Raw genomic sequence first — 25,081 nt, forward strand, 5'->3', positions numbered from 1 at the left:
TTGTCTTTTTCAGATTCCACACCTAAGTGAGATCACGTGGTACTTGTCTTTCTGAGCCTGGTTTATTTCACCTAACATAATGCCCTACAGAGTCATCCATGTTGCTGCAAATGACAGGATTCCCTTCTCTTTTGAAGCAGAACAGTACTCATTTGCATATATACACCCCAGTTTCTTTATCCACTGATGGACACTAGGTGATAACTTTTATGTTATGTATTTTTTAAACCACAATTCCAAAAATAAAAAATTAGAAAAAGTTCTGGACATGAAGTTTAAGGCTAGGAAGAGAGTCAATGGCTGAGTGGGAAAGGGGGGCAAATAGTGTGTTTTAGAATCACTCTTGAAGAAAAAGAGTCTCTAGCTAAAATTTCATGGGCACTTTTTATTTGCCAGGTACTATGCTAAAAGTTTTATACATGCGTAGCATCTCTTTCCCTCCTTCCAAGAGCCCTATGAAATAGGTAGGATTATTATCCCCATTTTATAGATGAGGCAATTGAGAATAACAATAATAAAATAAATAAAATGAATATTCTGCCAATATACCCTGCTTCCTTTAAATCAACTTTCAGAGAGCAGTCTCCTCTCCTCCAAATTTGCTGAGAGCCAGGCAGACAATGACTCAGCGCCAACACAGCTAAGCCCATCCAGTGAAAGAGCAGCAAGGTGGCAGGGGTTGAGGGACTGGGCCAGGGGACTAGATGGTTAGATAGATAGATAGATAGAGAGAGAGAGAGAGAGAGAGATAGAGAGAGAGATACATGTTATGAGATACATATATAGATACATATATATATGTGGGCTGTGTATCTATATATACGTATATATATGTATGTGTGTGTATATATATATTTTTTTCTGGCTTCTAACTTGCATAGTCCTTGTTATAATGTTGGGACACTTTAGGCCTCAGGAGAGAATCTCTCTCTCTGTGTCCTTCTCCAGTCCTTCTTTCACCTGCCCAAGGCAGGACTCTAATCTGACTGTGGATCAAAAGACCCTCATTCTAGAGAGGGTCCTGCCCCCTACCCTAAAGGAAGGAATGCAACACAGAGAGGCTAAGAAAAAGACAGGCCTTGCTGGGTTTAGATCATGGGCTTTTTGTCCAATCATCTTTCTGTGCCATTGTCAATCATGCCCATGTAATGATGCTTCCATAAAACCCCAAGAGGACAGGGTTGGAGAGCTTCCCGAGGGCTGAAAACGGGGAGATTCCTGGAGAGGGGGACACTCAGGGAAGGCATGGAAGCTCCATGCCCCTTTCCCCATACCTCGCCCTATGTCCCTCTTCACCTGTATTCTTTGTAATATAAACAGGTAAATGTAAGTAAGTGTTTCCTTGAGTTCTTTGAGCCATTCCGACAAATTAAGCAAACCCAAAGAGGGGGTCATGGGAACCCCAACATGAAGACATTCCATCAGAAGCTCCAGAGGCCTGCACTTGTGACCAGTGACTGGGGGAAGAGGGGGTATCCTTGAGGACTGAGCCCTCAACCTGTGGGATATGACGCTATCTCCCGGTAGGGGATGTCAGAACTGAACTGGAGGACACCCAGCTGGCATCCTCTGCTCGCTGGTGGGGAACCCACCTGCCCGCTTTTGATCACAGAAGTCTTCAGTGTTGTTTGCTGTGGTGTGAGAGCAGAGGAAATACAATTTGAGAGCTTTTCCCCAAACAGCCACTCGGCATGGAGGTTTTTGGTTTGACTAAGTTTTGGTAAATTGACCTACAGCCCTTTTCACCTCCCCACCAGGTAAGACTCTGGCCTATAGGATAATGTTCAGACGTGTGAGCCCCGCATTCAGGATTCCCCATTAGTGCCCTCATCTTCGACTGTATTTTCCCCCGACCGGCCTGCACATACAGGGTGCACCCTGTTCTCAGCCCACAACTCACAGGGCCCCCCCACCTCCCCTCCAGGTAGTGCTACACTAGAGCTGGCTCTCAGGTGCACGGGAGTCCTGAGTGCCTCTCCTTCCAGCTCTGCCTTCAGTGATATCATTTTGGTAGCTTGTAATTAGCAAATACTGGCAAAGATTACAAATCAAACCCATCCCCTCTCACTCCCCACTCCCCCAGGGCTGGTGCTGAAGCATTGGCCAGCATAGCAGCCTTGCCTGCAGACAGCAAATCCTGTCCACCAGTCCCTGCCGACTGCTCAGAAAAGCCTTCCCTGACTCCAGGGGCGTCCAGTGGTTGCTTCTTTCTCGGTGTTCACAATGTGATCCTGCAGATGCTCATTCGGCAGCGGACCATCAGGTATTTGAGAGTGTACTGCATACACCAGCGTGTGCATTCTCAGTGAAGACAATATTGCCCCGTGGGGGACAAACATTGGTTCTTGGGGGACAAAACAGTCTTAGCTATTAAATGGTTTGTGGCTCTCCAAAGGGCCACAGCACATAAACAGATACACGGTACATCAGTGGTATTAAATTTCATGGCACTGGGGGACTAGGCGATTGGGGAAATATAGTCAAAAAGGGTTCACTACAGGGCAGGTAGCGATAATGAAATACGTTGAGAAACACTGCCCTAGTGTATATGACATGCAAGCGTGTGGGAGGCATCTGAATTTTATAGCATATTATCAGGGAAAATACTAAGCAATTTGCTAACATGGTAGATTGCATGTGATTTTTTTCTGTTTATGAACTACAATACACTGTGTGATAGAGACCCTGAAGGCCTCGTGGGATGATGTGAACTTCCTCCTGCATTTACACTAGCAGCACATGGGGCACTGAAAATGCATCATCACACTGCAAATGGGTAACATTTACACTTCAACCAGTGGAGGAGTGACCAGGAAAACCAGCACTGAGGGTGTGGATGCTGCTTGGGAGGCAGGTGCTGGAAGGCAGAGCTGAGCTCAGGCACGCGGCTCTTCATCCAGGGGCGATGCTGTGTTTCCTTCCACTCGTGGATGTGGTGGAGGGCACGGCGTGGTGGCTCATGCCTGTAATCCCAGCACTTTGGGAGGCTGAGGTGGGCAGATCACTTGAAGTCATGAGTTCAAGACTAGCCTGGCCAACATGGTGAAACCCTGTTTCTACTAAAAATACAAAAATTAGCCAGGCGTGGTGGCGGGCACCTGTAGTTCCAGCTACTCGGGAGGCTGAGGCAGGAAAATTGTTTGAACCCAGGAGGCAGAGGTTGCAGTGAGCCGAGGTTGCGCCACTGCACTCCAGCCTGGGTGACAGAGAGAGACTCTGTCCAAAAAAAAAAAAAAAAAAAAGAAGAAGAAAAAGAAAACAGCCAGTCATTAGGAAAGAGAAGTAGCTTCCAGAAGAGTTGAAAATTTAGCTGTAGCTGAAAGACCTACCTAGAAGATATGTGATTCGGCCTGCCATGGTGGCTCATGCCTGTAATCCTAACACTTTGGGAGGTCAGGCAGGCGGATCATGACGTCAAGAGATCAAGACCATCCTGGCCAACGTGGTGAAACCCCATCTCTACTGAAAATACAAAAATTAGCTGGGCATAGTGGCAGGCACCTGTAACCCCAGCTACTTGGAAGGCTGAGGCAGGAGAATTGCTTGAATCCAGGAGACGGAGGTTGCAGTGAGACGAGATCGCGCCACTGCACTCCAGCCTGGGTGACAGCATGAGATTCGGTCTCGGAAAAAAAAAGAAAAAAAGATATGTGATTCCCAGAGAAATGTCATTCTTGGAGGCAACAGAATCCTGGAGGAATCCTGGAAGCTGGGCATACAACTACTGCCATGTTTCTGCCATGTTTACGAACTGCAGATGTCTGAAGGTTTAGGGGAAGCCTTCCCAAATGCCAAGGGTCTGCTACTACCACTGCCAAGAACCCATACCCCTGGGCATGCATGCCATGGGCAGGAGCTCTCCAGGCGCACAGTATTCCGCACACATGTGACTGGACTTCACAGCACCTATCTGTGAAGAGAGTAGGGTGATGGTGAAGGGGGCCGCTGAGCAGGGTGCTGGGCTGCTCAGTTCTGTGGGTTCCCCAGGCCTCCTGGGGTCAGGGCGTGCTGAGCTATGTGATGCATCTGCCACCACCCCTGCCCTCCAGGAAATGACCAGTTTAAATACAAAAAGTGAGTATGTGACAGTGTTGGGTGGTGCCATGGGTAGTGTGGCATCCCTGGGCTACACAGCAATATTAGCCACACTGCACTAGCCTTCAGGTATTTTAAGAGACTATGAGATTTTTAACATCGTATACAATCGGCCTGATGTGGTGGCTCACGCCTGTAATCCTAACACTTTGGGAGTCTGAGGCAGGAGGAACACTTGAGGTCAGGAGTTTGAGACCAGTCTGGCCCACTTAGTGAAACCCCATTTCTACGAAAAATACAAAAATTAGCCATGTGTGGTGGCGGGTGCCTATAATCTCAGCTACTTGGGAGGCTAAGGCAGGTGAATTGCTGGAATCCGGGAGGCAGAGGTTGTAGTGAACAGAGATTGTACCACTGCACTCCAGCCTGGGCAACAGAGTAAGACTCCATCTCAAAATAATAATAATAATAATAATAATAATAATAATAAATATACAATGTTTACTTTATTATTTATTTATTTTTAGACAGGGTCTAGCTCTACTGCCCAGACTGGAGTGTAATGGTGTGATTTTGGCTCACTGCAGGCTCAAGTGATCCTCCCACCTCAGCCTCCCAAGCTGCTGAGACTACAGGTGCTCACCACCATGCTGGGCTAATTTTTGTATTTTTTGTAGAGATGAGGTCTTGCTATGTTGTCCAGGCTGGTCTTGAATTCCTGGGGTCAAGAGATCCTCCCTCCTTAGCCTCCCAAAAGTGTTGGGATTATAAGTGTTAGCCACTGTGCTGGGCTTACAATGTTTACTTTATGCCCTGAAACTTGAGAACCTAACCTCCCGGATAGGATGGGTCCACATTGTCTGTGTATTTTCTCATTTAACGCTCATAACCATCCCCATGCCAGCAGGTAATGTATTACATCACCATTTCACCAAGCTCTAAACCAGTCCTGAGAGGTTACAGAAACACCTACCCATGGCGCCACCCAACACCGTCACATGCTGGCTTTTAGTATTTAACCTGGTCATTTCTTGGAGGGCAGGGATGGTGGCAGATGCATCACATAGCCCAGCACCTCCTGGCCCCAGGAGGCCTGGGGAACTCACAGAACTGAGCAGCCTAGCACCTCGATCAACAGCCCCCTTCACCATCACTGTCCTCTTTTCTCAGATAGGTGGAGTGAAGTTCAGTTAATTCCACAGCCTTTTAGGAAGAAGCAGAGCCCACAACACAAAGCCAGCCCATGCAAGAGCAACAAGGCCTGTCTGCAAGTCAAAGGCCACCAGCCTCTGTGCACAAGAGCTTTCTTGCATCAGTTCCAAAACTCAAGCATTAGCTGGGTCAGGAGTAACCATACCCAGAGAGCCACAAAGAGTCCCAAGGAATTTTGTTAAGGTATCTAAGTAAAAGCCCCTTACCTTCTGGCCAGCCCGAAGTCAATGATCTTAATTTGACGTCCTGTCTGATTGACGCACAATATGTTCTCCGGCTGGGAAAGAAAGAAGTCTGCTTAGCCCAAGCAATAGCTGAGGAGGTCTGCAGCTGCCACACTTGTCTATAGGCCTCTGTTTTCCAGCCTTCAAGGGACATAAATGGCTCAGGGCAGCCCTGCAAGGGCTGGATAGATAAAGGAAATACATGAAGGGACTGGTGAGACAATAAGGATTGGAGTGGACTGTGGGGAACTGGAGGCTCCCAGCCTGTGTAAAGGGACAGCACTACCCAGTCCCAGACACTGGTCACCATGTAGGAGTGTAGGCACAACGCCAGAGTTTCTCAGTCCTCAAGAGAAGCCAAGAATTCAGGGATTTTTGTTGTTGTTGTTGTTGTTTTGGTCAGTTTTGTTTTTAATTAAAAAAACAGAGATGGGGTCTCACCATGTTACCCAGGTTTGTCTCGAATTCCTGAGCTCAAGAGATCCTCCAGCCTCAGCCTCCCAAAGTTCTGAGCATACAGGTATAAGCCACCATGCCCAGCTAGGAATTCAGGTTTTTATGTGAAAATTCCATGCTTTTAAATGTTAACAACTAAATGAAATCTAAACTCACATCTCAGAGCCCAACAGAATACCTCTGTGAGGTATAATTGGCCCATGAACTGCTTGTATGGAACTACTGGTTTGGGGGTGGGTTCCCAACCCTGGCTGTATGTTGGAATCATCAGGGGAGCTTTTAGAATCCCAATGTTATACTGGAATGCTAAGAGAATTAAAAAAAGAAAAAGAAAAAGAAAAAATCCCAGTGCCCAGGCCTCAACCCTGACCAATTACATCAGAATCTCTGGGGTAACACCAAAGCATCACTGGTTGGTTAAGGAGAGCAGAGCTGCTGAATGTCCACCTGCCACTCTGCAGTGACAGCTGTGCCCCATGGCATAGGGTGGCAGCCTTGGCACGCCTCCCCTCTTATGGCATTTGGATCAGCTCTGAGGCCCTGAGAGAGTCTGGAAGGATGCTCCCTGCTCATGCATGACAAATTTGGGGGTAAGTGTGTTGGGGGTTTGGGGAGAGAAGCTGAATGAAGATGTAGGGCTTATGACAGACAGGACTTTGCAGACCTAGGGTCTAGTGCCTGAGGCCTAGGGGCTCATTACCTGGTTCTGTAGCCCTAGATGAGTCCCTCTCCATTCCTGAAGACTCAACGTCTCCATATGTAAAACGGGAGTAATAACCTCTTCCTGTCTGCCCCTCAGGAGGGTGTGAGGATAAAATGACATAACATGCATGAAACACTTTACAGCTTCCAAAGCAAATGTCAGCTACTGTTTCTCCCAACAGAAGCTTTCATTGTTATTTATGTTACAATGAGGTTGTACAATTCCTTCAGAAAGGTGTGAGAGAGTGGTGTTTAAAAATCTCTATGTCTTCTATATAAGATCTAGAATAACACTATCCGATAAAAATATAACACAAGCCACATATATAGTAATTTAAAGTTTTCTAGTATGCACATTTAAAAGGGTCAAAAGAAACAGGTGAACTTAAATTTTATAACATTTTAAGTAATACAAATAATGCTGATTTTTTCCATAAAACTCACCTTTTTTGGGGTGGGGGTGGGGATAGCGTTTCACCCTTGTCGCCCAGGCTGGAGTGCAGTGACACAATCTCGGCTCACTGCAATCTCTGCCTCCCGGGTTCAAGTTATTCTCCTGCCTCAGCCTCCTGAGTAGCTAGGATTACAGGCGTGGGCCACCACGCCCAGCTAATTTGTTTGTATTTTTAGTTGAGACAGGTTTCACCATGTTGGCCAGGCTGGTCTCAAACTCCTGACCTCAGGTGATCAGACTGCCTCGGCCTTCCAAAGTACTGGGATTACAGGTGTGAACCACCTCGCCCATCCAGAACTCACCATTTTAAAGTGTGCAATTCATTGATTTTTAGTATATTCACAGAGTTGTGCAATGATATCACTATGTAACTTTGGAACATTTTCATCACCTCAAAAAAAAGAAACAAACCCATACCCATCGTCAGTCCCTGTCCATTCTCCCCTCACTTCCCATGCCATGGCAATCATTAATGTCCTCTTTCTCTGCGGATTTGCCTATTCTGGACATTTCATATGAACAGAATCATAAAATATATGGCCTTTTGTGTCTGATTTATTTCACTTACCAGAATGTTTTCAAGGTTTATCCATGTTGTGTAGCAGGTATCAGCACTTCATTCCTTTTCATGGCTAAATAATATTCCATTGTATGGATTAGACCATATTTTGTTTATCCATTAACTAACAAAATTAATGAACATTTGGGTTGCTTACACTTCTGGCTATTATAAATAATGCTGCTAAAAACATTTGTGTACAGGTTTTTGTGTCAACTTATCTTTTAATTCTCTTAGGGGTATACCTAGGAGTAAAATTGCTGGGTTATATGGTAATTCTATGTTTAGCATTTTTAGGAACTGCCAAACTTTTTAAAAAGTGAATGCACATTTTACAACCCACCAGCAATGTATGAGGGTTCCAATTTTCCCATATCCTAGCTAATGCTTTTTTTTTTTTTTTTTTTTTTGAGATGGGGTTTCACTCTTGTCACCCAGGCTGGAATGCAGTGAGTGCCTTGATCTCTGCTCACTGCAACCTCTGCCTCCCGGGTTCAAGTGATTCTCCTGCCTCAGCCTCCCAAGTAGCTGGGATTACAGGCATGTGCCACGACACCCAGATAATTTTGTATTTTTAGTGGAGACGGGGCTTCTCCATGTTGGTCAGGCTGGTCTCAAACTCCAGACCTCAGGTGATCCACCTGCTTTGGCCTCCAAATAAACAAACAAACAAACAAACAAACATTTGGTATAATTCACCAGTGAAGCCATATGGGCCTGGGCTTTGCTTTGTGGATAGTTTTTGGTTACTAATTCAATCTCTAATTGCTATAGGTCTATTCAGATTTTCTATTTCTTCTTGAGCCAGTTTCACTAGTTGGTGTCTTCCTAGAAATTTGTCCATTTCTTCTAGGTGCTCTGACTTATTGGCATACAATTTTTTATCATATTTCTTTATAATCCTTTTTTATTTCTGTAAGACCAGTAGTAATGTCTCCTCTTTTATTCCTGATTTTAGTCACTTGCATCTTCTCTTTCTCTTGGTTAGTATAGCTAAATATTTGCCAATTTATTGATCTTTCTAAAGAACTAACTTTGGTTTTAATGATTTTCTCTATTTTTTTCTGTTTTTTATGCTCCAATTTTTATTTCCCTCATTCTGATTGCTTTGAGTCAATCAGACTCAAAGAACTTGCTGTTCTTTTTCTAGTGTCTTTTTTCCCCCTTTGAAACAGGGTCCTGCTCTATCGCCCAGGCTGGAGTGCAGTGGCACAATCATACCTCACTATAGCCTCCACCTTCTGGGCTTAAGCAATCCTCCTGCCTCAGCCTCCCAAGTAACTAGGACTACAGACATGGCTAATTAAAAATAATTTTGTTTTTTAAAGACAGGGTCTCACTATGCTGCCCAGGCTAGTTTCAAATTCCTGGCTTCAAGAAATCCTCCTGTCTTGGCCCCCTAAAGTGCTGGGATTACAGACTAATAATATATTTTATTTAACTGGACATACCAAAATAGTATCATGTCAATAGACTATCAGTATAAAAATACTGATGTGATTGTGTCCATTCTTTTTCATATTGTCTTTGAAATCCATTTGAAATCCAGTGTGTATTTTACATCTACAGTGTATCTCAATTCAGACCTTAAGTTTTCATCAGAAATTTTTTTTTTTTTTTTTTTTTTTTTTGAGACAAGTCTCACTCTGTTTCCCAGGCTGGAGTGCAGTGACACGAGCTCAGCTCACTGCCAGCTCCGCCTCCTGGGTTCACACCATTCTCCCACCTCAGCCTCCTGAGTAGCTGGGACTACAGGCTCCCGCCACCATGCCCGGCTAATTTTGTTTTTGTATTTTTAGTAGAGACAGGGTTTCACCATGTTAGCCAGGATGGTCTCGATCTCCTGACCTCGTGATCCCCCCACCTCGGCCTCCCAAAGTGCTGGGATTACAGGCGTGAGCCACCGCACCCAGCCCAGAAATATTTTATCTGTATTTAGATTTCAAGAAATTTAGAGTTGAAAAGTAAATTCATATATCCAAATTGTTCCAAACATACTAATAGTTTTCCAATAACTGCATCAAGGGTCAGTTTATTAATTTAAATTAATAAGATGTAAAGTTTGGTTAGTCATACTAGCTACATTTCAAGTGTTTAGTGGCCCCATGTGGCTTGTGGCTATTGTCTTGGACAGTGCAGTTCCAGAGCTCTTTCTCTATATTTAATCCACACAACACCCCAAGAGGTAGGTATTATGTTTCTCTATTTCACAATTGATGAGTTTAAAGAACTTACCCCACGTCTCACAATCAGAAGGGGCTAAACCCTCACAGCCCCTTTAATACAAGTGGCAAGAACAGATATCCTTGTCTTATTCCTGATTTTAAGGAGAAAACATTCAGTCTCCTACTACAAACTATAGTGTTAGCTGAGAGAAACAGCCTCAGCAGCGATCTCCTCTCTGCTGCAGCCACAGGCGGTGCCCCAAAGGCTGGTCCTTGCCCCAGAATCACAGGGCAGGTTCCTGAGCTTTTCCTGGCTGCCCACCCCAGAGCAGCTGGTGCAGGAGGCTTGGGATGAGCTCTAATGAGCAAAAGGGGCCTGAGGCCAATCCCCTCACCCCTACCAACTTTCCAAGCACCCCACCTTACAGTCTGATGTCCACAAGGAAAGACGGTCAGAAGGGGCAATGTGAACCCTCACAGATGCAGCCAACCCACCGGCCTTCTTCTGTGGGGAGCCACCAACATTCGCCCCCTTCCTGAAATGAGTTGTAAAGAAACACCCTCCTTTTGGCCCAGAGGAGTGGAAAATCACAGAAACTCCCACCATGTCTCAAGTGATTGCTATCAGCCAGGCACCATGCCCAGGGTGTTATGTACCTGACACTCCCAGGACACTCCTAGGAGACAAAATGGTGGAATTCAAAAGTGTATTCACTCCATAGAGTATCACACAGCTCTTACAGAGAATGAGGAAAGATGTCTATACTGCATGACTAACAAAAGCAACATTAAAAACAAGATGTGGGCCAGATGTGGTGGCTCACGCCTGTAATCCCAGCACTTTGGGAGGCTAAGGCAGGATTGCCTGAGTCCAGGAGTTTAAGACCAACCTGGGCAACATGGTGAATCCTTCTCTCTATAAAAAATAGAAAAATTAGCCAAGTTTGGTGGCATGCACCGGTAGTCCTAGCTACTTGGGAGACTGAGGATCACTTAAGCCTGGGAGGTCGAGGCTGCAGTGAGCTATGATGGCACCACTGCACTCCAGCCTGGGCAACAGAGAGAGGCCCTGTCTCCAAAAAAAAAGAGAGGAGAGAGGAGAGAAGAGAGAGGAGAGAGAGAGAGAGAAAGAAAGTCAGAAAGAAAGAGAGAAAGAGAGAGAGAGAGGAATGCATTGTAGGATCTCCTTTTGTGTGTGTGTGAGTCATGCCAGCTTGCTCACAGAGAAGTCCCCTCAGCAGGGAGGCCTGGTGGGAGGAACTTTCACTGTGTATTTTACACACTATTCTGCTGTCTATATTTGTTACCAAAAGCCTATGTTCCCTTTTGATCTTTTAAAAAAACTAATCTTAAAGGTATTTTTAAAGAAGAAAAGCTCATTGTTTCACTTAATCTTCAAATAATACTTAAAGAGGTACAATTATGCAGATGGAAGAACTACAGCCCCAAGAGGCAGCAAGAGTGGCCTGTCCAGACTCCAGAACTACAAAATGACAAAGAGCCAGGAATGGAAGCTGGGGCTGTCTGTGGACAGAGCTCTCAATGGTGAGAGCACGCCAAGGGCTAGGGCATCAGGGGCCCCTACCGCATGCCCAGGGCAGAACCCACCTTGAGGTCCAGGTGCAGGATGTAGTGCTGGTGCAGGTAATGCACGCCCTCACAGATCTGCCTGGTGAACAGGACCACATCCAGTTCGGTCAGGTGGTACTTCTCATCTGTGATCCGGTCGAAGAGCTCACCCCCGTCCACGCTGCCAGAGCAAAGGGAGAGGCAGGTACCAGCCTGAGCAAGGCTCTTCAGGGCTTGTCCACTGTCATCACGGGGCCAAAAGAGGCCAGCCTGGGTAGGCCCACTGTCACACCTCATGGGTCACAGGGCTGCTGCCATTGCCATTGGGTTTTTTGCGTGTTTTGTTTTTAGACAGTCTCACCCTGTCGCCCAGGCTGGAGTGCAGTGGCGCAATCTCTGCTCACTGCAACCTCCGTCTCCTGGGTTCAAGTGATTCTCCTGCCTCAGCCTTCTGAGAAGTTGGGATTATAGGTGCTCACCACCACACTCAGCTAATTTTTGTATTTTTTAATAGAAACAGGGTTTCACCGTGTTGGTCAGGCTTGTCTTGAACTCCTGATCTCAGGTGATCTGCCCACCTCAGCCTCCCAAAGTGCTGGAAGTACAGGCGTGAGTCACCATACCAGGCCTGCCACTGGGGTTTTACTGGGACCTTTGCTCCAGTCCACTCCCAGCAAAGATTAGGGGTGGTAAAAAGGAAGTGACAGGTCAAAGGGAAGAGGGGATGGCCATCAGTGTTGATGATCCAGGCACACTCTAGATGGTCCTGACCAGGGCCGCGAACTCATTCGCTTATGGAGGCCAACTCGGACCTTTGTGGCATAAGCCTAAATGGACCAATGAGGCAATCCGTGAAGCAAACATGTTCTGAAGACACACAGTCTTTCACTTATTTTTTGTTTTTCCACTTTCGATAAGGACATGACATGACAAACGCTTTACTCTCTTCAGCTCCGCCCGGAAGGAAAACAGCAACACAAATGCAAATATGAATGGCCTCTGAGTCCTTGGCCCCAGCACTGGGGCGGTTGGGAGTGCTGGGGATTGTGGCAGAGGAAGCCTGGTCACCCTGTCTACAAACGGCAGTCCCTGGGAGCTCCCACACATCATTTCCACTTGGAAAGGCAGGCCCGGCATTTACAACATCTTTTACATTTTCGAGAAAAGCCAGATATCTAGGTTTTAATGTGAAGATCCTAATTTCCAATGGTTAACAATGAATACCACATTACTAAAAATAGGCAGAGTGTGGTGGCTCACACTTGTAATGCCAGCATTTTGGGAAGCTGAGGCAGGAGGATTGCTTGAGTTCAGGAGTTCAAGACCAGCCTGGGCAACATAGCAAGACCTCATCTCTGCAAAAATTTTTAAAATTAGCTGGGCATGGTGGCACATGCCTGTGGTCACAGCTTCATGGAAGGCTGAGGTGGGAGGATCACTGGAGTCTGGAAGTTCAAGGCTGCAGTGAGCTGTGATCACACCACTGCACTCCAGCCTGGGCAACAGAGTAAGACCTTGTCTCTAAAAAAAAGTTTCAATTTAATTTTCAAAAAATTACTAAAAATAGTATAGGCCAATCAACATACGTACACCTGCAGGTCAAATCAGGCTCACTGGCCACTGGTTTGTGAGGAAGTTGCTTTGTCCTCCACATTCCATATTGGAGGTCAAATAGCCAAGCCAGAGAAGACAGGATGACACGACCCTGGACATGCCAGGAAGGGGAAAGGACAGAGAGGGCTTTGCCTTGAATTAAGGCTCTAAGCCCTAGCGCTGAGCCCTGGCTTGAGCCGAGGCGGCCGCCCCCCCTCTGATACTCACTACTCCATGACGAGGGTGCAGCTGTGCTTGCTCTCGAAGGCATCATAGAGCTGGATCAGGTTCACGTGGCTGAGCTGGTTCATGATGTTGATCTCGTTCTTCACATCCTCCTTAGGGGAACCAGAGGACAGAGGGATTTCCAAGCGAATGAGTCAGGAAGAGGAGCCAGCTGACCTCCCAAGACAGACACAGAACTCCTCATCCTTCTTCAGTTTCCTATTCTCACACCAGGTCTCCCTGACTCAACACCCAAACCAGATTCTACAACACAAAGGGCCTGAGTGTGACCCACTCATCTCACAGACAGGAAACCGAAGGCCCAACAAGGACAGGAGAGCTGACTGGAGGGTGGGAATCCTGGAAAAGAGCAGGAATAAGTAGCGTTTCCAGCGCAGCATAGGAGGCTGGGGGCCCTGAGGGAAGGAAAGGAATCCTGAGGCTAGCCATAGGGACCTGGCCCAGGCAGATGCCTCACCCGGTCCTTGGTGCTCTTCACTTTGATGATCTTGGCAGCCAGTGGGAGGCCTGTGGACTTCTCTGTGCACCTGTGGACCTGGCCAAACCGGCCCCTGCAGAGACACAGCCACACGGCAGGCTGAGAGCCCAGAGGCTCATCCCACACCCATCCCCGGACTTCTGGGTCCACCTCCTCCACACACAGGTCATGTGGACCATCCTACATCCCAGAGTGCAGCCTGTCATCACCCCAAAACCCTGCTGACTATCCTGAAACCTGCAAAGCAACTCTTCACCCCACACCACCCAGGCCATCCTGCACCCCAGGGAACATCCCCTCACCCCACACCACCCAGGCCATCCTGCACCCCAGGGAACATCCCCTCACCCCACAACACCCAGGCCATCCTGCACCCCAGGGAACATCCCCTCACCCCACACCACCTGGGCTATCCACCCTAAAGAAGCTTCTCCTCACCCCACCCCGTGTTGGCTCTCTGGCCACCTCCAGGCCGTGCCTCCCATACCCATAGGGTGCCTGCCCTCCCGAGCCTCCCCTCCCCGACGCCACGTGGGCTCTCCTGTCCTCTCAGGCTATTCTCTTTCCCCCACTCTGTGGGCCATCATGCACCCCACACCGTACGGGATGTCCCACCCCAGCCTGGGCTCCATTAGCTCGAGAGAGTCATCCTGCGGCACCCACCCCAGTTCTCCAGGTAGTCCCGACCCCACCCCGTGACTCCTGCTCTGAGCCCCCCCACCAAGGCAGATGCCCACCTACCCTCCCAAGACTTCGTGCTGGCACACCTCGTAATCTGCTGAGATGGAGGTCTCCTTGACGCTCACTACCCGGTGTTCAAACGGAGCTGGCGGGGCCGGACTGTCATCTGCTCAGGAGGCAATAGGAACCCGTGAACTTCCTCTGTGCAGCCCACACCTCTCGGTCACCTATGCCAGACCCACTTAGCTTCCCTTGGTCCACCAGGCCCTACGGCCAACCCTGGTATTTGAAACCTTTTCTCCAAACCATCTCGGTAGAGCCATCCATTCGGCAGAGAAGGGAGCTGAGTGTCAGAGAGGTGAGGTGACCACCGAGGTCACACAGGGAGCCCGTGACAGACGACACTCAAACCCGGGTCTCCCAGCACCTAGGACAGTGCCCTTGGCAAGGCTGAGAAGTTCTATCCAGTCTGTTCATGATGTCTAGAAGGCGATCCTAGTGGGTCTGTGTGGCTCGCAGGAAACAGAAGGCCCACGTGGACAAGGTGATGGGACAGTCAGTGACGCCACTATTTTTAAAGGGCCTGTGAAGTCAGGGCTGTGGAAACTCACGGGGGTATTATGAGAGGGAGGCAGCTGGAGAAATAAACATCCACCCTCTCTCCTCTCACCCTCCATCTCCTGCCAGCTGAGCCCAACCAGAAGCTCAGCATGACAGCCCGTGATGGAGCCAGGGGGCAGGCCCCGGGGCACAGGACTGGGGAGGGGGTCGACAGGGGATCTGTCTGCAAGGGAAACAGAGGACAGCCAGCACTTGGAAAGGTTTGTTTGCTTGTTTGTTTTTTAATGGTTTAGGGTTGTTTTATTTTAATCTTGTCCTTCAGAGGTGAAATGAATACCTAGAAATCTTACAGGAAATAGACTAAATGAATAAAACAGAATCTAGAACACACAGCAAGTGCAGTGGTGTGAACCGGTTGTGCACCAAGGGCTGGAAGGAAGTCGGCTCGGCTGGCGTTTGTTTGTTCAGGGCTCGCCATGGGAGCACTCTGCCTGCTCTCCGACTACCAGGAACGCTGAGAGCGGTCCGTGGACAATTCTCAGAGCAAGAGGGTGTGACCCTAGGGCTGGAGGGGTTGAGGGCTTTTAGGTCACAAGAACACACCCTGGGTCACTAGCCTGGATGGGTGGGAACGGCTGACAGTGGTCACATACTCCAATTCATGTCTTCGCTTTTTAACAGAAGCCTTCTCTCTCTCAATCCAAAATGAGACTCACGGAGGCAAGCGCAGGCAGGCAGGTGGCGGTAAGAAACCTCCCCAGTGGCCAGCCACAGCGGCTCATGCCTGCAATCCCGAAGCTCTGGGAGGCCGAGGCTGGAGGATCACTTGAACCCAGGTCAAGCCTGCAGGGAACTATGATCGTGCCACTGGACTCTAGCCTGGGCAACAGAGCAAGACCCTGTCTCCAAAAAAAGGAAATGTACCCAGGTGGGCCGCACATGTCCCCTCTCCCTTACCCCTGCAGCCAGCCCAAGTTCAGGCCCCGAATCTCTGTGCCTTGGTCTCCAGCCCCAGGACGTACCTGGAGATGTTCCCGACTCTTGGACGCTCCCAGACTCGTATGATCTACCCCTGGAAGTTTCAGGAAGACTCCCCAGGAGTAGGGGCTCCAAACTCCCTCCCCTCAGGGCTCATGTCTAACCAGCCAACAGCCCCACTTACCCAGAACCACGCTGCCAGCCTCGACGCCTGGGGGCATCCTCCTTACTGCTTCGGCTCTCCCTGGAGCCCTGGCTGCACAGTCCTGCTCAGGCTCAGGGTTTCCTGCTCCTGGGCCTTTGCCCTGCTGCAGGCCCAGGGCCCCAACTGCGTGGTCATCGTCGTCCCTCCTGGCCAAGCTTGGTCTCGTGCTAGGCTCGACCTCAGCCCTTTGATCCTCCTCTGACTTCACTGCCCTGGGGCTGCTGCTCTCCTGCAGTGGGGAGAGCTCTCTGGCTCCTTCAGGGGTTTGTTCTCTGGGCTCCGTCCCAGGGGCTTGGAGGCAGCGCCCAGTCCCAGGTGGGCCCTGCTCGCCTGGCTGGGCAGCTGCTGGAGCCTCTGTGGCGGGGCTGGGTCCAAGGCTGCCCCTGCGTGTCACCAGCATCTCCCCAGGAGTATCCATCTCTTGCATGTGGATGGAGATCCTGGGGCAGAGAGAAACACGGTGCTGAGGTTAGAGGCAAGGACTCCGGAGTCAGAACAGATGTGGGTTCCAATGCCCACTGCTGCCATCATTGACAATGGCCCTGAGGCCCTGCTAGACAGGACACCAGGGCAGGAGCTGGCTTCAGTGGCAGTTGGTGCCATCAGCTCTCAGGATCCCACTGGATGAAGGTCCTGGGAAGCTTGACGGTGGACAGGGGTGAGGACCATACACCCCCAAGAACCTGTTTCTGCCCCAGGAGAACTGAGGCCTGTAGGAGGTAGGCCCAGGTCCCTCTACCTTCCCCGGGCCCTGTTCCCCTTTCACTTAAATGAAGAGAAGGAGAAACCAAGTCAAACGTCACACTGGAAGCCCCAGTTCAGAAGTATTTGTTTAAAATCAGTCAATTTCAGTTGGGCACAGTGGCTCACACCTGTAATCCCAGTACCTTGGGAGGCCAACATGGGAGGATCCCTTGAGGCCAGGAGTTTGAGACCAGCCTGGGCAACATAGCAAGACTCCATCTTTACAAAAAATAATTTTAAAAACCTTAGCCAGGAGTGGTGGTCCCAGATACTCAGGCTGAGGCAGGAGGATTGCTTAAACCCAGGAGATGGAGGCTACAGTGAGCTATGATCATACCACTGCACTCCAGCCTGGGCAACAGAGTGAGAGAACCTGTCTAAAAAATAAAATAAAATAAAATAAAATAAAGTAAAATCAGGCAATTCTCATAAAAGACTAGACTTTCTGTTCATCTTGAACAAACAGAAGAGCTAGCTGTGCTGGGCCCACGTGCCCACGTGGTTGAAGAACAGCCTTCCACATCAGCACAGGCCCTGCGCACCCTGGCGATGCCCCAGCTCACTTCACTCATTTTCACTACCCAGACCTTGCAATACTAGGGTTTGCGAGCCCAGCTGGAGGTGGGAAAGGCCCTCTGAACCCTGACCTCCAGAAGGAAAGACGCTGATCCTGCCAGTCACGTCACCCGGGAATCCAGATCCTCCCTCTCTGAGTCTCCCCAACTCTGGCTGCCTCTCGGTGGGGCTTCTTTTTGCTGGGCCACAGTCCCACAGCATGGGGTCTATGTGTGTTGGGGGGTGAGGGTGACAGTGTCTGGCGGGGACTGAGTCTCAGCAGGGAGGCAGGTGGCCTTGATTCTGGGCTTAGCTCTGCCAGCAGGTTGCTGGACAGCTTTGGATAAGTCTGGCCTCAGTTCCCTCTTTTGTCATCAGGGACAGTGACACCTTACAGATGTACCAAGAGTCAACCAAGAGAGGAAGGCACAAATGCAGGGGTTCAAAAGGCCTAAAATGGTGCAACTGCTGTGGAAAACTGGAGGCTCTTCAGAAATTAAAAGTAGGATTACCGTATGTTTCAGCAACTCCACTTCTGGGTATATATCCAAGAGAATCCAAAGCAGGGTCTCCAAGAGACATCTGTACCCTCATAACTGTAGCAGCATTATCCACAACAGTCAAAAGGTGGAAGCAATCCAAATGCCCAGTGACAGATAATGCACAGGTGGTGTCTATGCGTTATATAGCACAGAATACTATTCAGTCTTAGAAAAGAGGGACGTTCTGACACGTGCTACAGCGCTGATGGACCCTGAGGACACTGTGCTCAGTGAAATGAGCCAGGCACAAAAAGACAAATCCTGTGGCCAGGTGTGGTGACTCACATCTGTAATCCCAGCGCTTTGGGAGGCCAAGGAGGATGGATCACCTGAGGTCAGGAGTTTGATACCAGACTGGCCAACATGAAGAAAGCCCATCTCTACTAAAAATACAAAAATTAGCCGGGTGCTGTGGCACATGCCTGTAGTCCCAGCTATTTGGGAGGCTGAGGCAGGAGAATCGCGAATCGCTTGAACCCGGGAGGTGGAGTTTGCAGTGAGCTGAGATCACGCCACTGCACTCCAGCCTGGGTGACAGAGTGAGACTCTGTCTCAAAAAAAAAAAAGACAAATCCTGTATGATTCCACTGATATGAGGACCCTCAAAAATCTGTGTCTCAGATTTACAGAGACAGAAAGTACAATGGTGGCTGTCGAGGGCTAGGAGCAGGAGATGTTATTTAGTGGATGATGAATCTCAGTTTTGCTAGATGAAAACGTCCTGGAGATCTGTCTCACAACAACGTGAATATACTTAACACTACTGTGTACACTTTTAAAAGGTTAAGATGGGGCTGGGCACTGTGGCTCACACTTGTAATCCCAGCAGTTTGGGAGGCTGAGGCAGGAAGCTCACTTGAGGCCAGGAGTTCGAGACCAGCCTAAACAACATAGTGGAATCCATCTCTACAAAAAAAAAAAAAAAAATTAACCAGCCATGGTGGGACATACCTGTAATCCCAGCTACATTGAAGGTTGAGGCGGGAGGATCTCTTGAGCCTGAGAAGTGGAGGCTGAAGTGAGCTGAGATAGCACCACTGCACTCCAGCCTCGGTGACAGAGTGACACCCTGTCTCAAAAAAAAGGAGGGGGGCACTAAGATGTTAAATTTTACATTATGTGGTTTTTATCCCTATTTATTTATTTATTTATTTGTGACAAATTCTCACTCTTGTCCCCCAGGCTGGAGTACAATGGCACGATCTCGGCTCACTGCAACCTCTGCCTCCCAGGTTCAAGCGATTTTCCTGCCTTAGCCTCCTGAGTAGCTGGGATTACAGGCACCTGCCACCATGCCCAGCTAATTTTTGTATTTTTAGTAGAGACAGGGTTTCACCATGTTGGCCAGGCTGGTCTTGAACTCTTGACCTCAGGTGATCTGTCCACCTCGGCCTCCCAACGTTCTGGGATTACAAGTGTGAGCCACTGTGCCTGGCCAGTTTTTATCCCAATTTTTAAAAAGAAAACAGTGAAGGCTTTCTCCAGCAGCTGAAGGCCCCGTCCCCATGTCTCAGTGGCTGGACCTCTCTGATACACCTGTCCCTAGGTGCGTGTGACTCATTGGATGAGAGGTAGAAATGCTTCCAACACTGTGCCTTGGGACTGGGCATGGTTCAGTAAAGATAGGTAGGCGGGAAAGTGTGGCATCCACGCCAAGCCACTCCAAATCTAACTCAGGCCTCCTGCCAGACCAAGGGACACAGGAAACTGCTACTAGTCAACAGTCAGCTGAGAAGGCCAGCAATCATGACTTCCCTTTGGGTCTTCACTTCCAGGGCCATTGAGTGAAGCCCCTAAAGGCACTTCCAAGCAGCTCCTGCCACTTTGAGCACCCAAAGCTGTCCACCTGCCGGGTGGCAGACCCATGAGGGCAGGGCTAACCAGTTCCACCTCAGTGCCTCAGTAGGCATGGCCTCAGGATCCTCTGAGTTTGTTCATTGTTGTTGTTTGTTTGAAATAGGGTCTCACTTTGTCTCCCAGGCCGCAGCGCAATGGTGTGATCATAACTAGCTACAGCCTCAACCTCCTGGGCTCAAGTGATCCTCCCACCTCAACCTCCCCAGTAGCATGCATGGACTACAGGTGCCCACCATCATGCCCATGGCAGCCCAGTTAATTTTTGTAGAGATGGGGTCTTGCTTTGTTGCCCAGGCTGGCCTCAAGCTCCTGGGCTCAAGCGATCCTCCTGCCTCGGCCTCTCACAGTGCTGGGATCAAGGCATGAGCCACAGCGCCTGGCAGGATCCTCTGCACAGGCAATCATGACCCATCAGAGCTGATACTTCCAACCTATTTTCCTCAAAATGCACCCAGGTCTGAGGTGAGGAAGGGCAGATAGTGATCTCCTCACTTCCTGAGGCTGCTGCAGGTCTGCTGGGCCTGAATTCAGCCAAGGGTTGAACCTGAGATAGAGAACTTTTCTTCTCCCTCAGAATCTTTTGAGGCCCATAACAACTTCATAGACAGTTCACCCCCAGCCCCAGATTCCACATTTAGTGTCCTGGTTCCAATCCCGGGATGCCTGCCAGGAACCCCTTCCTCCAGCCTGTGAGGCCCCCTAGGAGGCTCCCATTTCCTCCTAGAACCAAGTCTGACAAATGATCTGGGCTTCTCTGCCTGTCACCACAGCAAACACAGACACCAGATCCACTCCCTGAGCCAGGCCTGGGTTCTCCATGACAGGTCAGGGCCACCCTTGGCAGGCACAGAATATGCTAGGAAACACCAGGTCCCTCCGAGAAAAGCCCGGGGGCACAGCACCCTTCAGCAGGGCCGCCCTGGGGACCAGGACATGCTGGGGAGGGCATGGGAGTCTGCAGGTTCTTCACTCTGCTACAGACGTCTGCCAGAGCAGGTCCTCAGGCTGCATTCTAGGGCCAAGCCAGCTGCCACGACTCCGCCTCCAGGACTTCTGCATGAGCCTCCCGAAAGCCCCTGGGGCTGACTCAGCCTGCACCCCTCTCACATTCCTGAGCTTCCTGTCCTTCTTGCCTCACCGTATTATTTAGAACTTAATTAAATGTCGACTCGAGGAAGCAGGATGGTGCAGTGATTGGGGCACAGGTTCCGGAATCCGGTAACCCGGATTCAGACCCCAACTCTTATGAATTCCTAGCTGTGGGGCCCTGGGCACTTGGAGCCTAAGTATTCTCATCAATGAAATGGGGATGACAACCACATTCATCTCCTGCGGACGGCTTGAGAATAAAAGGCGAAGCCGGTGAAATGCCCAGCCAATGGCCAGCCTGGAGCAGGTGCTCCATGAGCCCCATCTTTTAGCTACTGTTAGTACTGATCTTAGAGCTAGTGATTCTCAACCCTGCTCTCCATTAGAACCACCTGGGGAGCATATAAAAAAAAATCTAATTCCTGAAACTCACTCCAGACCAATTCAATCCACATCTCCAGGCATCTTTATTTTCCAAACTACCCCCAGGTATTTCTAGTGGGCAGCCGGTGAGCAGTGGCACTCTAAGCTCCCAGAGGCAGGACCCAGGCCTCCTTCCCATTTCCCTTGCAAGAACAGCCCAGGAACATGGATGCAGTGGATGCTGCCCACAGCTGAGCTCCAGCGAGGCGCCGCAGTCCATCCCCTCCCTCGCCCAGCCTGGAAGAGCTCCCCTTACCTTGGAGGTGTTTCTCCACCACTGTGGGCTGCCCTGGCCTGGGATGGCAGCCCTGGAGGCCCTGGGCACCGGGGGCCAGGCCCTGGAGTCAACCTCGTGCCTTCCTCTAAGGGCCAAGGGTCAGGCCTGCTGGATGATGCTCCTTGTCCTGCACCTGGTGCAACCTCCAGGCTCGGGGAGACCACATGGACCCTGCCGGGTGCTGGAGCCAATTCCAGGCCAGTCCTGGGGCTCTCGCTGGGTGTCTCAGGAGGCTTGGCTTCCACCTTTGTGGGCAGGGGCAGGTGGCCAGGGAATGCCTGGGTTGGGCCAGGAACACCATCTCCCTGGCCTGGTGAGGCCCATGCCTGGGCGGGGTCAGCTCCCAGCCCCGAAGCTCTGATGGGGGGCAGCCTCTCCACTGTCCCCTCCAGCACGTCCACCTTCTGGCTCTCTACAGGAAAACAGGCAGGACAAAAATGCACTCCCATGTGGAGGAGTCTGCCGCAAAGATACTGCAAGGAATCTGTACAAGGCCATTCAGTGCTCAGGTTTACAATAGCCAAAGACTGGAAACAACCCAAATGAAAGGGGCTGGTTGACTAAACCATGAAGCATCCAACAAGGAGTGTGGCACAGTCGTGAAAAAGAAGAAATTAATATCTCTATGGAAGCCTGGGCAACACAGTGAAAGATTGTCTCTACTAAAAATAAAAATTTTTAAATGAGTTGGGCATGGTCGCACATGCCTGCAATCTGAGCTACTTCGGAGGCTGAGGCAGGAGGATTGATTGAGCACAGTAGATAGAGGTTGCAGTGAGCCAAGTTCATGCCACTTGCACTCCAGCCTGGGCAACAGAGTGAGATCCTGTCTCAAAAAAACCATCTTTAAGCGCAACTATGGAGTGATCTCTGAATATACTGTAAGTGAAAGAAAGCCAGGTGGAGAACGGTGTGTCTGGGGTCCTGTTTCTCTAAGAAGGGAGCATGTGTGAGTGTGCATGTGTGCACGTGTGCACATAACCACTGACCATGTTGTCTAGGTAGACTGGACCTCAAGGGAAAGAAAAGACAAAAGCTTTTTAAATGGTTACTTACGTATCAGGGGAGGAAGCGGGGTGCAGAGAACAAAGGTAGAAGATAGACTTCTCTTTTATTTATTTATTTTTTTTTGAGACAGAGTCTCACTCTTGTCACCCAGGCTGGAGTGCAGTGGCATGATCTCGGCTCACTGCAGCCTCTACCTCCCTGGTTCAAGCAATTCTCCTGCCTCAGCCTCCCAAGTAGCTGGGATTACAGTCACATGCCACCATGCTTGCTAATTTTTGTATTTTTAGTAGAGACAGTGTTTCACCATGTTGGCCAGTCTGGTCTCAAACTCCTAACCTCAGGTGATCTGCCCACCTAAGCCTCCCAAAGTGCTGGGATTACAGGTGTGAGCCACCGTGCCCGGCCTCTTATTTTTAAGCAAAAAAAAAAAAAAAAAAAAAAAAAAAAAAAAATTCATAGTGATGGAGTCTCACTATGTTGCCCAGGCTTGTCTCAAACTCCTGGGCTCAAGTGATACTCCTGCCTTGGCCTCCCAAATTGCTGGGATTACAGGAAGGAACCATTGCATCTGGCCTCTAGACTTCTCTTAATACACATTGTTTTGTCTATTTGACTTTGGAACCATGTAAATATCATGCAAAATTATACAAGAAAATTAAAGGTTAACAAAGTAATCCATAAACATTTAAAGCATTTGAGTACCAAGTTGGTGGCATCGCCTGCACAGAAAGGTACTACAGTTGGCCCTTGAGCAACACAGGTTTGAACTGCGTAAGTTCACTTAGATGCAGATTTTCTTCCTCCTCTGCCACCAAGACAGTGAGACAAACCTCTCACCTTCCTCGTCCTCGTCAGCCTACTCAATGTGAAAATGACAAGAATGAAGACCCACTTCCACGGAATGAATAGGGAATATATTTTATCTTCCTTGTGAGCATCATAATAACATTTTCTTTTCTCTAGCTTACTCTATTGTAAGAATACCATTACAATCGCTTATTTATGTTATCAGCAAGACTTCCAGTCAACAGAAGGCTATCAGTAGTTATATTTTGGAAAAGTCAAAAATTATACTTGAATTTTCAACTGTGCAGAAAGTCAGTTCCCCAACCCCGAGTTGTTCAAGGGTCAACCGTATTCCAAGTGGTTTTGAAACATAGCAATTGACTATGTGTCTCTGGTGGGATATATATGACAAAAAAAAACTGCAAAAACAAACAAAAAAAAAGAAGCTTTGACAGTTGCCCAGGAATCATACTGTGGGCCATGTTGTTGGGGACTTTATTCTGAAGCTGTTGTGTCTGCAATGTCAGATAAAGCAAATGGGGTCCCACTCACCTTCCCCAGGCTCCCTGGCATCAGACTGCACCCCACTGGCGCTCAGCACAGGCTTTGGTTTTGCTCCTTCTTCTTCCACTCGCTCTTTGTTCTAAAATAACAACCATAAAAAAATGTCATCATTATCATCAATATTGCCTTTCAGGCCACAGACATTTGCTGAGCACCTCCCGCGTGCTTAAGGTAAGGGCATTTAGGTTATTTCACACAGTATCACAGTAACATTGGAGAGTAGACACTGCAGTTACCACTTTAGAGAGAAGGACACTGAGGCCTTCCCAATGTCATAAAATTTAAAAGAGGAGGCACCCAGCTTCACACCAAGAACCACTTCCTTTCCAGGGCTTCACCATATTCCCCATAAGGGATGAACCCAGCTCCTGATATAGGGTTCAAAATAGGCTGGACCCCAAAGGACTTAAGACTAGAGATGGAAAATAATCATTTAAATATATGTGTGTGTGTGTGTGTGTGTATATTTTCTTTTTTTTTTTTTGAGACAAGGTCTTGCTCTGTCATCCAGGCTGCAATGCAGAGGCACAGTCTCAGCTCACTGCAACCTCTGCCTCCCAGGTTCAAAAGACCCTCCCAGCTCAGCCTCCCGAGTAGCTGGGATTACAGGCATGCATCACCATGCGCGGCTAATTTTTGTATTTTTAGTAGAGACAGGGTTTCACCATGTTGGCCAGGCTTGTCTCGAGCTCCTGGACTTAAGCTACCCTCCCTCCTAGGCCTCCCAAAGTGCTGGGATTACAGGTGTGAGCTACCATGCCTGGCCAGAGATGAAAAATAATCTTAATATGCCAACCCAGATCAATTGATCATGGCTACTACAGCATTGGTTTCGGTTGAATTCTGAAGTCAAATCCCTGCTTAAGGGGAAACAGTGCCAAGGTCAATTAGTAATGTGTGCCTGGGAGCTGGGTTGGGGGATCCCATGGTCACCTCTTTACAGTGTAGCAGTGTAGCCAGGGGCATGGACTCAAGATCCTTAAATTCTCTGCATCTCACTTTCCTCATCTGTAAAATGGGGATAATCACATTATCGGCCTTATAGAGTCAGTGGGAAGATTTGGGAGTAATGTGCAAATGTCCTAGAAGTGTGCCCAGCACATAGTGGGTGCTCAATA

General features: G+C 49.0%; 1 protein-coding gene across 1 annotated transcript in view; it reads right to left on the bottom strand.

Annotated features, from left to right (window-relative positions):
- Positions 1 to 25,081, bottom strand: part of MYLK3 (myosin light chain kinase 3) — a 42,159-nt gene that overhangs the window by 9,791 nt on the left and 7,287 nt on the right. Inside the window, exons 2-9 of the mRNA XM_038008524.2 lie at positions 23,952 to 24,042; positions 21,585 to 22,017; positions 16,098 to 16,558; positions 14,435 to 14,540; positions 13,673 to 13,766; positions 13,198 to 13,307; positions 11,416 to 11,557; positions 5,454 to 5,524 (exon numbers count right to left, since the gene is read on the bottom strand). Of these exons, the coding sequence (XP_037864452.2) occupies positions 5,454 to 5,524; positions 11,416 to 11,557; positions 13,198 to 13,307; positions 13,673 to 13,766; positions 14,435 to 14,540; positions 16,098 to 16,558; positions 21,585 to 22,017; positions 23,952 to 24,042 (1,508 nt within the window). The remainder of the gene's footprint in view (positions 1 to 5,453; positions 5,525 to 11,415; positions 11,558 to 13,197; positions 13,308 to 13,672; positions 13,767 to 14,434; positions 14,541 to 16,097; positions 16,559 to 21,584; positions 22,018 to 23,951; positions 24,043 to 25,081) is intronic.

This window comes from Chlorocebus sabaeus, chromosome 5 (genome assembly GCF_047675955.1).
Source record: "Chlorocebus sabaeus isolate Y175 chromosome 5, mChlSab1.0.hap1, whole genome shotgun sequence".
NCBI lineage: Eukaryota > Metazoa > Chordata > Mammalia > Primates > Cercopithecidae > Chlorocebus > Chlorocebus sabaeus.